We start from the raw sequence: 13,618 nt of genomic DNA on the forward strand, positions 1-13,618 counted from the left end.
GATTTAAAGCTTCATCAATATTTGCATATTTTTTTCCATAACATTCCTCCTGACAATTTTGTTTCTAATTTTTGACATAATATTTTTTTCAAATGATATATATATATATATATTCAATATTATACGATGGCTAAAATTATTTATTTAGTTTACTATTCAAATTCGAGTACTATTCACTAATAAGATAATGACAAGCAATATTTATCTTAAGCGCGAGACGGTGTAAGAATATAGCTCTAAAATTACTATTTAGATACTATTCTACGTGCAAATCTTTATTAATCTCTAAACCCACGCATGGACACCACTAGGCCCACCACGTCATGGGAATAAGTCACGCCCAGTCCAGGCCACCCCAGCAACTAATTTAGCCTAGCGCTAAAACACCAGCAACCAATCTCCCAGCCAAGCCCATCTTTGTTTCCCCTAAACCCAGAACCCAAGGATGGCGCAGTGTCTCCGCGGCAAGAGCGCCGCCGCCGCAGGAGAGGCGATGCTCCGCGCGTCGGCGCCATGGCGGAGGGCGGCCTCAGCTTCGTACCATCACACGATCCAGGCGGTGCCACGTGAGACGGCTGGCCCGCGCGCCGCGGCGCGGGAGCGCCGCCAAGGACGCGTCCCGGCCGTGCTTCTCACGTTCGTCGGCGCGGGGCCCGGGGATGGGGTCGCGCACCGGAAGCTCCTCACCGCCGACAGGAAGCAGCTCGGGGAGATGCTCAAGCAGTCACCCCACTTCCTCTCCACGCCCGTACGCCTCCAGGTCCGCGCGGGCGACCGATCCACCGCCGTTGTGCACTCCGGCACTGTCCTGCCCATTAAGGTAGATCATAACTTCCCTTCTTCTCGTCATACGTTGTTTGCCAACCGTTGTCTGTGTGGCGTCGAGAGAATGCATCTTCGGGCTTGGGCGGGGTGGTGAGGTGCTCGTTTGCTCATACTATGTTCGACGAAATGCGTTAGTAAAATTTCTGCTTCCAATATGTTGGTTGCTAAATGATGGGATGTAGACTTATAGATAGCTACTGTGTAGTTCTTTTGGTACCTTCAGATAACTATTCGGAATTTGGGACATACGGCTCTCCTAGTCATGTTTCCTTCATTTATTGGTTGGGCAGTCCAAAGAACCAATCCTTTTGTTTGTGATTGTTTACTGATTATCATGTGGTTCACCTATGTGTCTCTACCTTGCAACATGATGGGGAGACACTGATCAAAAGGGTGGTTTTAGCAGTATGTCTTTGCAGGAATTGTCTGATATTTGTCATAACATGCACTGTATGTGCTCTTTGTGTGCAGGTGCATAGAGATGAAACTACAGGGAATATATTGAACTTGGTAATGGTGCAGGCAGATGAGGGAACAATGCTGAAGGTGCATTTGCCTGTTGAATTCAAGGGGGAGGATGCTTGCCCTGGGTTGAAGAAAGGTATCATATTTCTCTTTCTTTTCCTTTTTCAGCAAAATTTCTTTGGTATACTCAGTATAGAAGTGTAGATGACATGTCAACCTAGAATGTGCATTTCAGTACTGAAACACATGCTAAGAATTGTCTTCTTGCATTGCCCAAATAACATGGGCGGCTGTGTGCCTGTGTCCTTTGTGAACAATTAGTCATAATAGCATCATTTTGTGTAACTGGCACTCATTGTCATGTGTCCTTGCAGTGAAGAGTGAGTGACTTTTGATGTATCCTACTCGGTATAGAAGTTTAGATGACATGCCTACCTAGACATGTGCGTTTTTCAATACTGGAACACACACTAAGAATTATCTTCGTCCATAAATGGATACCCGGTTACCCAAATACCATGGCTGCGTAAAAATAACTACTCATAGTAGTTGGTGTAACTGCCTAACTGGCACTTATTGACTTATTGTTGTGCCATTACATTAATCAATTCTCTGAACTTCTCATGCTTCCTTGCTTATGGGCAATGAAGAGTGAGGACTTGAATTTTTGTTTTGGAACATGGTAGCCGACTTTTGTAGAAGGTCAATTTGATCCTTACAAACCCACTGGGGACACCAACTTAATCTGGCTCAAACACTTATCACCAGCATTTTAAGCTTCACAGAATCAGGCCTAATCAAAAGTGTAGATCTTTGCTGAAAGGTTAACCCACTCCATGATCTTGCTGATTATGGGGACTTCAATATATCCTCTCATCTATTGCAGTTGTCAAATTAATATTGCAAGTAAAAATTCTGTGTTCTTGTATAGGAGCTTTTCATAGTGGATATCATATGTCAAACTAGAGGATATCCAAAGCTTTAGTGATGCAGGATTCCTTGACAAGCTGTGTAAAGCTATGCATCACTGAGACTGATATGAGTATCGGTATCAATTGATATGGATATGGGGATACACCATTTTTCCAGAAAATCCGATACACGGATACACTTTACTATTTTTTTTAAAAACATAAATAAGTTACTCCCATGTTCTACTTAAGTTTTATTACATAACATACTTAAAAGTCTCAATTTAGAACATATTAAAGGATATGACAACTTGGTAGCATGTTCTACTTAAGTTCTATTACATAACATACTAAAAGTATCAAATGTAGGACATGTTAAAGGATATAACAACTAGCTAGCTGTAGTAGGTTCTTCATCCTCATCCCCATTTCCTTCATCCTCTATAATACCACCCTCCACATCTCCAAAAGACAACTTGTAACTCAAGTTCATCAAGAGAGAGTTCAGCAACTTCAAGAATGCCTAGGCTACTTAGAGAGTCAAAAGAATCTCCTCCCACATCCCACATCCTTGATTCCCCTTTCTTGTATGCATCTGTTCTTCTTGAGAGATGTCTTAGATTTGTGTGCACATAGATCAAATCTTGAGCACGTTCTAGAGTTAAGGCGTTTCTTTTGATACTATGGATGAAGCTATAAGTACTCCAATTCCTCTCACAACAAGAAGATGAGGCTAGTTGGCTAACCAATTTGATGGACAAACTCCGCAATAGAAGAATAGATTGTCCATGATTTATCCACCAAATCATTGGAGAATAAACCCATGTATCATTGATTGAATCATAATCATTGAATTCTTCAGAAAAACTTGAGAATCTCGAGTACTCTTCGTCCACTCTTGCCAGTTCTTCTTATATGGGAAAGAACTTGAAGCACGTCATCCTTATTTTTGATACCTCATTGCCCTTGTGTGGGTACACGGCCAACACCTCCTTCAAGCCACTTTTTGCTATAATATCTACAATGTTAGCATTTAGGAAAAGGTTAAAACTTAAAACTTGTACTAGTAGAAAACATAAGCCATAGTGTAAAGATAAGTAGATAACCTTGGATTGAGTGAATGAGCCAAACAATGGAGTGGATTATTGCCTTTTGTCCACCTAGCAACCAATATCTCATGAATAATCGAGAACAACTCGCATTCCTCATTTTGTTCCTTCCCTTTCTATAGATATATCTCTTTCTTCACTTTCTTGATCATTGAATCCCACATCTCATAAACTCATAAATCAGATGAAGCCATGGTGTATCGGTGATGTATCATCTCATGGATGGGCCCATTATTCTTAAGAATGTACTCAACATTCTTCCACCACACCTCACTGATTATCTTTTCTTTGAAATTAGGGAAAACTTGAGCATAATCATTGTAGTAATCCCATTGCTCACTTATTACCATGGTTTGGAGAGACCTCTTTACCTTGACAAACCGTTCTAACATACACAACTAAGGCAAACATTGTTACAGCAATAGCAAGTAACATCAAATGGCTAAACTCATTAAACATTGAAAGCCGCATGCCATGGTTGATGGTTCATTATAAAATTCTTTATCATTTGTGCATCAGATTTAACATGACTTAAAATTTCAAGTTTGCTCCAAACAAAAGCATATGTGGTTTAGGATCACAAATATTCTTCAAAGCAAGATTGAGAGTATGCACAACACATGGTGTCCATAGTTGTTACGACAGTGTGGTGATGCGCGACGACCTACCACCTTCACAACTTTATAACGCCTATGGTGCGCGGTGTGGTGATGCCATAAACACATTGGCGTGGCGAATACACATATTTCAATACTTTTTCCTAATACACATTATCTCTCAAAGTATATATAAAAAGGAAAGAAAAAAGAAAGAAAAAAAGAAAGAAAGGAGAATACACAGATAAAATGGATTGCCAGCCAGCCCAGCCCACTAATTCGGCTCATGTAAGCTAGCTCAGCCACCCTTCTACTTACCCTAGCTTTCACTCCACATCCGCATGCTCCCTTCAACCTCCCCGCGTCGCCGCTCCCTCCGCACTCACCGTGCCGCCTGCTCGGGAAATCCAGGTGAGAGGCCGAGGCAGACGCAGGATGAAGATCCAGACGGACAGGTACCCCACTCCCTCTCCCTCTATTGCACCTGCCACAACGCACAAAGCTGTGACTTCCCTGTGGTGAGAAGCCGTTCTCCGCCACGTCGATATATAGGCGTTAAGGTGACGATATCCCGACGCCATGACAATTATGGTTGTGTCCAAAATATGTTACTATACTTAGCTTGCAGAAGCATACCTGCACCTTTGCAATTTGCAACATTGCCAATGATGATTTGTACCACATTGTCTCGACCCACTTCTTCAATAACAAACCTCAGTTTCTCAGCAATATATTCTTTTGTCTTCACTCACCTTCACAATTATGATTCCAAAAGAACATCGGTGATCTATCAAATATGGCTACAAAGTTAATGAGTACTCGCCTCTGCGGATCTGACCATCCATCGACACAAATTCTCACCCCTTTCTCATGCCATGTGCTCTTTGTACTCTCCCATAACATATCAATATGAGCCATTTCTTGCTTGAGCAGTTAGTCCTAAGCTTGTTGTACCCAGACATTTTGTTACCCTGCAAGTCATGGCTGCAAGCATAGGTGAATGCTTCTTGAAGGTATGGATTTCTCGCAAATTGAAAGAGATTCCTGAAAATTACCCAAAAAAAAAAAAACAAAATTAGCAAAAGCAAGGAAAAAATTGCAGGTACAATTGATTGAAGATTTGTTGCATTGCTTGCATACCTCAGGAATTAAATGACCTTGCAATTAGAGCATCCAAATGATTGCACTCCATTGCCCAATCTTTCTCTAATGCAGATGGAGGCCTCCTCCTCCTCTTCTTATTGCTACTGCATGAAGCAACACCACTACCACTAGGCAAGGACACAAGTTTTGGTTTTGATCTTTCCACTTCTTTAGCTCTTGCAACATCTCTCCTCATCTGGCTAAGTTCATCCATGGTCACCTTCGAACACATTCTGACCCCATAACCCTTCTTGTTCAGCAAGTGAGCTTCCGCTCTAGTGTAGCTACTAAATCCAACAAATGAATAAAAATTGCATTTCCATCTACTATTGCCTCCACCTTGCACTACTACAGAATCCATTTAGTGGGACACCCCTGTACAAACGGATCTATGGAATACAAAGGATACTGCAGATGGCTTCAAACTAGAACCGTCTGAGAAAATGACGAGTAGTTCCAACAAAATAGGATGCTATAGTACAGACGATTATAAACTGGAACCGTCTGTACTAATAGTACAGATGGTTTCAAACTGGAACTGTCTGTATTGTTCCATTTGTATAGATTGTTCTAGTTTAGAACTGTCTGTACTATAGACAATAATAGTACAGACGGTTCTAAATTAGAAACGTATGTACAAATAAATAGTACAAACGGTTCTAGTTTAGAACTATTTGTACTATAGGCAGTAATAGTATAGATAGTTCTAAATTAAAAACGTCTGTACAAATGAATAGTACAGACGGTAACTTGGAACCATATGTACTATTAGTGTCCCACTCGTTTGGAGCGTATCTGTTATATAGATTATTTTCATGCAATGTTCAGCATTAAATGATAGATGAGATGGTAAGGAAGCTTCATGCAAGGTTAGAGGTTGTGGGTTTGACTCGGAAAGCGCACGCGTGTTATTTCGTGTGAAAAATCACGTGACTTGCAACCGCGTCTACATAATAACATTAGTGGGTTGGTGTGGGTAGGATTTTTTTTTGTTTGATTTTTTTAGTTCTAGAGTATAGACGGTTCTAATTTGGAACCATCTTTACTAATCATTTGTACGGACGGTTCAAAACTCGTCTGTATAAATCTGATCTGTACAGACTTTTTAGTATAGATAGTTTGAAAAAGTGTCCCACACGGGGTTTCCGAACCATCTCTACAAATCATCTCTAGTAGTGCTGTCTAGGTCTCTCTATGATAGTGACATAATCCCACAATGGAGCCTTGATGTCGGTGGAGGTTGCATCAGCACCACTGCTTGAAGTTGCCATCAAGAGACGAGCTATAAGGAGGCGGTTGCATATACAAATAAGTTAATATGTACTTTGGTGATTCAGTAACATTAGACCACACAAAAACTACTTATTACCGAACTACTGAACTAGTAAAGATAATTTAGAGAAAAACACTTAATGCAAACACCTTCGAATCTGCATAGAAAGACCTCCATGAGAAACAATGCAGTAAATCTATCAACTAATCATTGGCAAGTACTCTATTTTTTAGGGTAAAACAATCAAAAAGAAAAGGAGAGCATCCCCAAATATCTCCTCACAGATTCGAACAGATGACATGGCATACAACAGGTTCAAACGGTACGATAAATTTCATAGTTTGCAAATTTGTGCTCCTTCGTTCTAATTCCTTCAATCATAATCATGTTTCCCCCCTCTTAAGTTTGCAAGCTTGGCTGAGGAAATGCGCATAAAATGCAAACAACTAGAGCCATGTGAGAACTAAGTCCACTAACTAATGTTGTCCTACTGATTCGGTGACTCCCAGACCTGGTTGCCTATGTGAGAACAAACCATGTGAGAACATAGAATAGACCACATGGTTATCGAGTGTCGACTCGGCAGAAGGAGTCAAGGAGAGCATATCATGTGAGAACCAGGTCCACACACAGAATAGAGAAGGAGAGCAGAGAGAGGGCTACTCACCGGGTCTGGAGGGTGGTGCCAGTTGGAGGGATTAGAGGCGTGGCCGCCGAGGTGGGCCCAGCTTACGGCTGGAGGTGCGGGCTGGCAGGGGCTGGTTGGAAGCGCGGGTGCCTGCGGGCGTGGTTGCAACCGGCGATGGCCATACGCCATGTGTGTTGGTGGCGGCTGGTGAGATGCGAGAGCTGAGAGGCGGCTGTCGAGATGATATAGGGACGAATCGTACTGCTGCTGGTCGGGCTGTAGCCGCGAGGTATCCACGAAGTATCCCTCCAGATTTGGTTGCCTATTTGTATCTGAGCTGTACCCGAGCCATATTCGAGTCGATTACCGCGTCGGACTCGGACCTTCTTCGGAGTATCCGTGTTTCATAGGTGTAAAGTTGATAAGAGAGTTTTTTATTGTAGAGTTACTGTACCCATGCGGGGTTGTCGGAGAGTTAAGTATCAAGCCTAAGCAATTTTTTGAAAGCGAGAACAAGTTCAACATTGTTGTCATGTTCCTGTAGATTTCCGAGCTGGGTTTTTTTTTTTGGGGGGGGGGGGGCATGTTACAATATGTTTTTTTAAATTATTGTAGGCAAAACCTCAATTGCTATCGTCTTATTGATTGATAAACAAAAATGAGAAACTGGATTGGCACTTGGAAGCAATTCTGCTCGTCTGCAGTCCACCGATGGGTTGTGCGAGTCTTGAGTGCGGCTGCATGAGGGTGTTGCCTGGCTGCGTGTTAGGCTGGGGAAAGTGGGTACTGGAAGGGGAAATGAAGAAATTTGAAACATGACTTTTTTTAGTGAGGCTTGTGCTTAGTCATGAGCTCGTAAGAGTGGGGAATCATGTGCCTCTTTCTACAAAATTGGCCTAAAATTGTCTAAGAGGTCACTTAAAAAATAACTTATTTCGTGATGCTTAAGCTCAAGTAGTTAGCCCATGTCGTTCATGCATTGGTTTACCTAATGTTTTTTCCTTAATTTTAGGAATAAAATATAAATCAGTTAAGTACTTTTCTGTGAGGCGTTGGTGAATCATGAATATTCCTACCTTTTATTTCTGTCATAATGAGTCAAAGCCCAATTTATCATATTTGACAGATTACGGACTACTTTCCATTGTCTGATAACATGCATGTGTAAACTTTTCCACTGTAAGATTGCTTAAGTGTAGGCAAGTATACTGCATGTGGATATCCCTCTCTTTTCTTTATGTTTTGTTAAGATTTTGACCTTGTAAATACCAAATTCTTCCTCTTACAATAAAAAACAAAATCCTGCCTTCATTATTTGGATAAGGATGAATGACTATGAATTCTCCACATGAAGATATTACTACTCTGTAGCGATTTCAATAGTTTTGTCCTGACTCAGGAAGACATGAATTATGAAAGTTTCATAAAGTGTACTATTCTGTGGGTATTTTAATAGTTCTATAAACTAGGTTTGATGCATTTTTGAGGTTCATCCATTTTCTCCGAGGGGCATGTGTGTCCTCTATTATTTACTTGCGCATCAGCTGTGGTCCTGACCTGTCACTTGCCATTATTTGTATCGAAACATCTGGTATAAGGAATCAACCAAGATTTTAGTACTTCTGCAATGATAAACTGCAATCAATAGGCCCAAAATGTGCTTCTGATTATGAAAGCCAGGTTGATTATGAGAGGGACAACTTCCCACACTTGATATTCACTAACCTGAAAGCCGACTTCAATGTGCTTATTCTCTTTTAGATGCCACATAAGCTGGGTTCTAGAGGAAGCCTGTATAGAGAGTTGGGCTTGGCTTACACTCCATTATACAAGTGGGATTAGTCTATTCTTGGAAGCCATTGCAATAATATGTGTTTATGATGTCATAAGCTTATAGCAGTTATGGGCTTATTTTCAATATCCTGGGGGTGTGCCCTAAGTTGTTTAAGAAGTTTTCAGGTTAGTGAAAAACTGACAGTAATCAAGAGAACATGTCAGAACGCATACAGCTAGTATTTGGCTTGTATATTAGGTCGACGCTCTGAGCAAGGTAGGGCATGCTGGTTGGCACAGCTGTTCAAAATATTACTTATTGCTTGTCGGTGTCACCTTGATTTTTCCAATTGTCAGTATCATGTGTTACTGAAAGTGCTTTAGTTTTGGTGTTCATATTTTTTCTTGGTAAGGTTTAGTTACTGTTCTGGTGGCCCATTAGCTGACACATGTCTACTACCTTCGGCCATACTAAAGTGTTGCTTTTAGCTTTTCATAGTCATGATGATTTAACTTTGAACAACGTTCATATATTTGTGAAAGCTGTAAAAATATAAAGTTATGAACTATTTTTATGAGAAGTATATTTATGTAAATTTGATGTGGCCAATCTAAATACTACGATTTATGTAAAAAAATCATAAATACCATGAAGATAATACTGATCGAGGTTACTCGGTTCAATTGCATGCATTCCATTGACACCTTTTAATAACCGGTTGGTTGACACCCTTTAATAACGGGTTGGTGACACTGCATAAGTTGCAGTTTGGTGTGTGTGATAATTCATCCACTGGCAGTAACTGATAAGTCATTAGGTACTCTCTCAAAGTGTCGTTGGCTCAGGAAGCTTACACGATTGATCCAATACGCACCTTAAATTTATATGTGGACCTAGGATATGTGAAGTTCATTTCATCATTCTTTTTCTCTTTCTTAGATACAAACTACATTACAAACATGAGTAACACAAATATAACAAACTAGAGAGTAGTATTGTGGCATGCTCAATATCTTCAGCAATCTGTACCTTTTTATGCGCATCATCTAGTCACACTTCGGTGTTCTTTGATGTAATTCACTAGCTGTTGAATTACTCGCTTTCTGTGCTTGTCCTGACTATCAAATTCTCTTGAAAAAGCAGGAGGCTTTTTGCAAAAAATAAGGACCAGCCTGGTGTATCTCTGCCCAGCTGAGCACATCCCTCCAAAAATTGAGGTGGACCTGACAAATCTCGATGTCGGAGATAGGGTGTTAATGCATGACATCCCCATCCATCCATCGCTCAAGTTGCTGAGTAAAAACGAGACTATGCCTGTCTGCAAGATCTTGGCATCAAAGCCAGTTGAATAGGAAACGATGCAAGATTTCAGAGTTGATAACATTGTACCTGGGGTGGTACAGCCCTCCAGCAATTCCATCTCTTGTCCTTGGCCTGCTTTCTGGTATCTGTGTGCTAGGTTTCAATGTGCTGGTAGATTCAAACAGGTTATCGTATTCAAGATATGAACAAACCAAATGAAGAACTATCACAAGAGAAACCTTGTCTGTACTGCAAAATAACATCCTTTACCTCTCAGTTCAGGGGCATATGACATGTACGAAGATGTTTAGGTTTATTGTTTGCTGTGGCCTGGGTGAATTGGTGTTCTGGTCTGAAGATTTTTTTACTGTAAGCTGCTCTTGCAATGGCTCATGATTCTTAATTGTTTATCGTTCCAACTGTGTGCATTATTATCATGATCTTACTCATTGAATGCTGAATGTGTGCACCTGACTACTTGAGCGCGGAGATGATGAGCGCTGCAATCGCATCCTCCCGCCTAATAATATGGATGTGGTGTGTTGTCCTGTACGGTCGACCATTTCATATTTAACCCTTGTGGACTTCAATTTTCTGGATCAGTCTCTGGACTCCAGTCACCGACCATCTGATCTTTTCTTGTCTGGCATCTGGACCATTGCATGCATGCATGATCTTGTCCAGATGATGGCAGCTGCATGCAATCTATTCACTTTTCTCCCTCTGGATGGTAACATCTGCAATGTTGTTGCTGATGTCTATGCTTCTAAGGCCATGTAAGATGTCCTAGAGTTCCACACACAGCATTACTTTGAACCCAGTTTTTGGTTGTGGTTTATCAGCATTTTGCTGCTCCCAGTTGGTGGCTTCTCATGGTCTTTTTTGGGCCCAGACAACAATGCACTGCTGTTAAAAGTAAAGATAAAGAAAACAACACTTGTCCTTTTGGACAAGTCCAATGATTGATTGATACTAGTACTAATCTTTGCACAGGTCTCAAATTACAGAGTGCACAGACTGAGGAAACCAAGACAATTCCTACTCCGTCGGTAACTGCAGAGCGCCGGCAGATACGTAGCAATAACGCCAAACCGCACACAGGGGAGGAACAACAACAACTAGGGACTAAATCCAGAGGTCCCCAGAGTTAGGCCAAAGCTACCCAGTCTGCTTCTGCATTCAAGTCATGGGATTTCGCAGCGGAAAACGCTGCGCGTACAGAGGATTTTCCACGACAAATCCATGCGCACGGTGGCTGACAGTTGGCTCCCCCGGTCACCCAGGTCATCGGGACCGGGCTGTCAGCCAATGTTTGTGCCGGATTCTGCTTGTACGCGTAGCGGTGCTCGTTTTCGCAGACAGGTGTGTAAGTTGAAGGCTGGTGTGCGCTCCTTACATTTTGGCATCAAGATGGGACGATGGCAATGGCATAGCACTTAATTTGTTTTTTCTCCCATGCAAAGGGAACCGTACCACAGCATGGCAACGGTACTGATTGATGCCGCTACTATACACTAGTACTAAGCTAGAGCATATCATAGCGCCTCCTGATGGAGTTCTGAATTTTGAATTTCTAATGTGGGTCAATAGCTTGACATGGGGACAAGGAGCTTATTTTAGCCACTAGATTAATTGCACGTACACCAAGAACCTTGGTTTGCACTACACTTTATACATACAGCTTGCACACATGCAATGAGGATTAAGAAATGTGCATGAGTAGAGTAGACCTAGTTGTCCAGTTCATGATTTTCTAGCTATGGGATCGATTAAATAATGACACAAACTAATTAGCCATGGGATATGGAAAGGAAGTGTGGCCACGTTGGGGAGATGGGAAGTCAGCCCTAGTTGTTTGTGAGATCCATTGATTTCAGTGCAATCCATAAAGCAATAGCCAAATACCCTATTGATGCTTCGCACTCTAGCTCCCTGTACACAGAACGAGGAAAGTAATGATGCTTCATAATGTATCCTACTCCTACATGCACATAACACTACTTAGTACTATCAATAAGCAACTAAAAGAGTCATTTAGTAAAAAAATGATTCCTCCATATATATAAGTATTTGCAAACCACAATCAACTTGCTAAAATACACTACAACAGAAATGATCATCCGTGCCGCCCCATCAGTGCCGGTTAGGCACAAACCGGCACTGATGAAGCATCAATGCCGGCTCGTAATTTCCCGCGCTCGATCGATGGTCGAGCCTGGTTGAACCGATACTGATACTCAGTATCAGTACAGGTTATTAGAACGAACCTGCACTGATACTTCAGTGCTGGCTTGTAACTATGAGCCGGTATTGATACTGAGTATCAGTGCCGGTTCGTTTTACGGGCCGGCACTAATAATTATACGTCTATTAAAGGCTCGCGTCTTCTTCTCCTGCTAGCAGAAAGCTCTCCCGCCATTTGTTAGAGCTCTAACTTGCGCTTGGGGTCAGCCGGACAAGGAGCTGCGGCTGGACGTCGCCCTGGACCCCTCCCTTAGGCGGAAGGCTGACAAGGAGCTCGACTGCACCCTCTCCATCCTTCTTCTCCGGTCGGCCGGGCAACTCGCGAGTTCTCCTCTGCCTCCACACCCTCCTCTGCCTCCACGCCGACTGCAGCCACCTCCGGCCACTCTCCGACCCGGCCGAAGGTATGGTGACATCCCCCTCATTCTTAAGTAGCTCATGCTCTCCTCACTTCTCTCTATTCTCGCCGGTTCACCTAGATTGTAATAAAATGAGTGAAACTAATTTTGTTGTGTTTGGAAAAGAGTGAAACTAAATTTGTTAAGATTATAAAATACGTATAAAAATAATTAGAGCTCGGAAAAGGGTGAAACTAATTTTGTTGTGTTCACATTGATGTAATATACATGTTAAAAATACAAGCACACTTGAAAGTGTACTGAAATTCCTTTATTCCATTAATTGTGCTGTAAATTATTAATTCCATAACTAATTAAGGAGAAATCCAAAAATGATGACACCAACTTTGTTAAGCTTCTTTTATCATCCTCTATACAGAAAAACACGATCAAGTCATGAAACAGTTGATTAACATAATTTCTTGGTTAATTTTTTACTAACTATTTACGTTTCATTAATTTAAAAACACATAAAATGGAAAAACATTGTTCTTAAGACTTCTCTAAATAGATTAAAACCTAGCTCCAATTTTCTAGCAGTGATTTAAGAAAAAGAATATTTAAATCACCTCTAAATAGTTTAAAACCTAGCTCAAATTTTCTAGTAGTGAATTAGTAAAGAAAAAGATTAACATATTGAATATGAATATTGTGTTGTAGGGATGACAAATCCACCCGCTAGTCGCAAGCGGATGCGGTAGTATTTAGAAGGTGGGTCCTCCGACAGAGACCAAGTGCCGGAAGGTGATGGGTCATCTGACATGGAGCAATCAAGATGCGAGGTAATTCAATAAATTAGATTTGTATTTTGAAATATTACATGGTTATCATTTTTTTGGTTTTTTATTGATTGGTAAAACTAATGATAATCATAAATTTGCAGATGGACCGGACATGGATGTATAACTCTGACCGTCGCGGCCAAGAGTTCTTTCATGGTGTGGATGCTT

The 13,618-nt window shown here is 41.3% G+C and overlaps 1 protein-coding gene across 2 annotated transcripts; it reads left to right on the plus strand.

Annotated features, from left to right (window-relative positions):
- The first annotated feature begins 375 nt into the window (after positions 1-375).
- On the plus strand, positions 376-10,429 carry LOC133915848 (uncharacterized). 2 transcript variants are annotated; one of them, XM_062359204.1, is made up of 3 exons: positions 376-820; positions 1,297-1,426; positions 9,865-10,429. In XM_062359204.1, the coding sequence occupies exons 1-3, from the start codon at positions 446-448 to the stop codon at positions 10,074-10,076; spliced, it is 717 nt and encodes a 238-aa protein (XP_062215188.1). In that variant the 5' UTR covers positions 376-445; the 3' UTR covers positions 10,077-10,429. The 2 variants fall into 2 exon arrangements, with proteins under 2 accessions (XP_062215188.1, XP_062215189.1); XM_062359205.1 differs by having other exon boundaries at positions 378-820; positions 9,868-10,429.
- Positions 10,430-13,618: the final 3,189 nt, after the last annotated feature.

Source organism: Phragmites australis, chromosome 4 (genome assembly GCF_958298935.1).
Source record: "Phragmites australis chromosome 4, lpPhrAust1.1, whole genome shotgun sequence".
NCBI lineage: Eukaryota > Viridiplantae > Streptophyta > Magnoliopsida > Poales > Poaceae > Phragmites > Phragmites australis.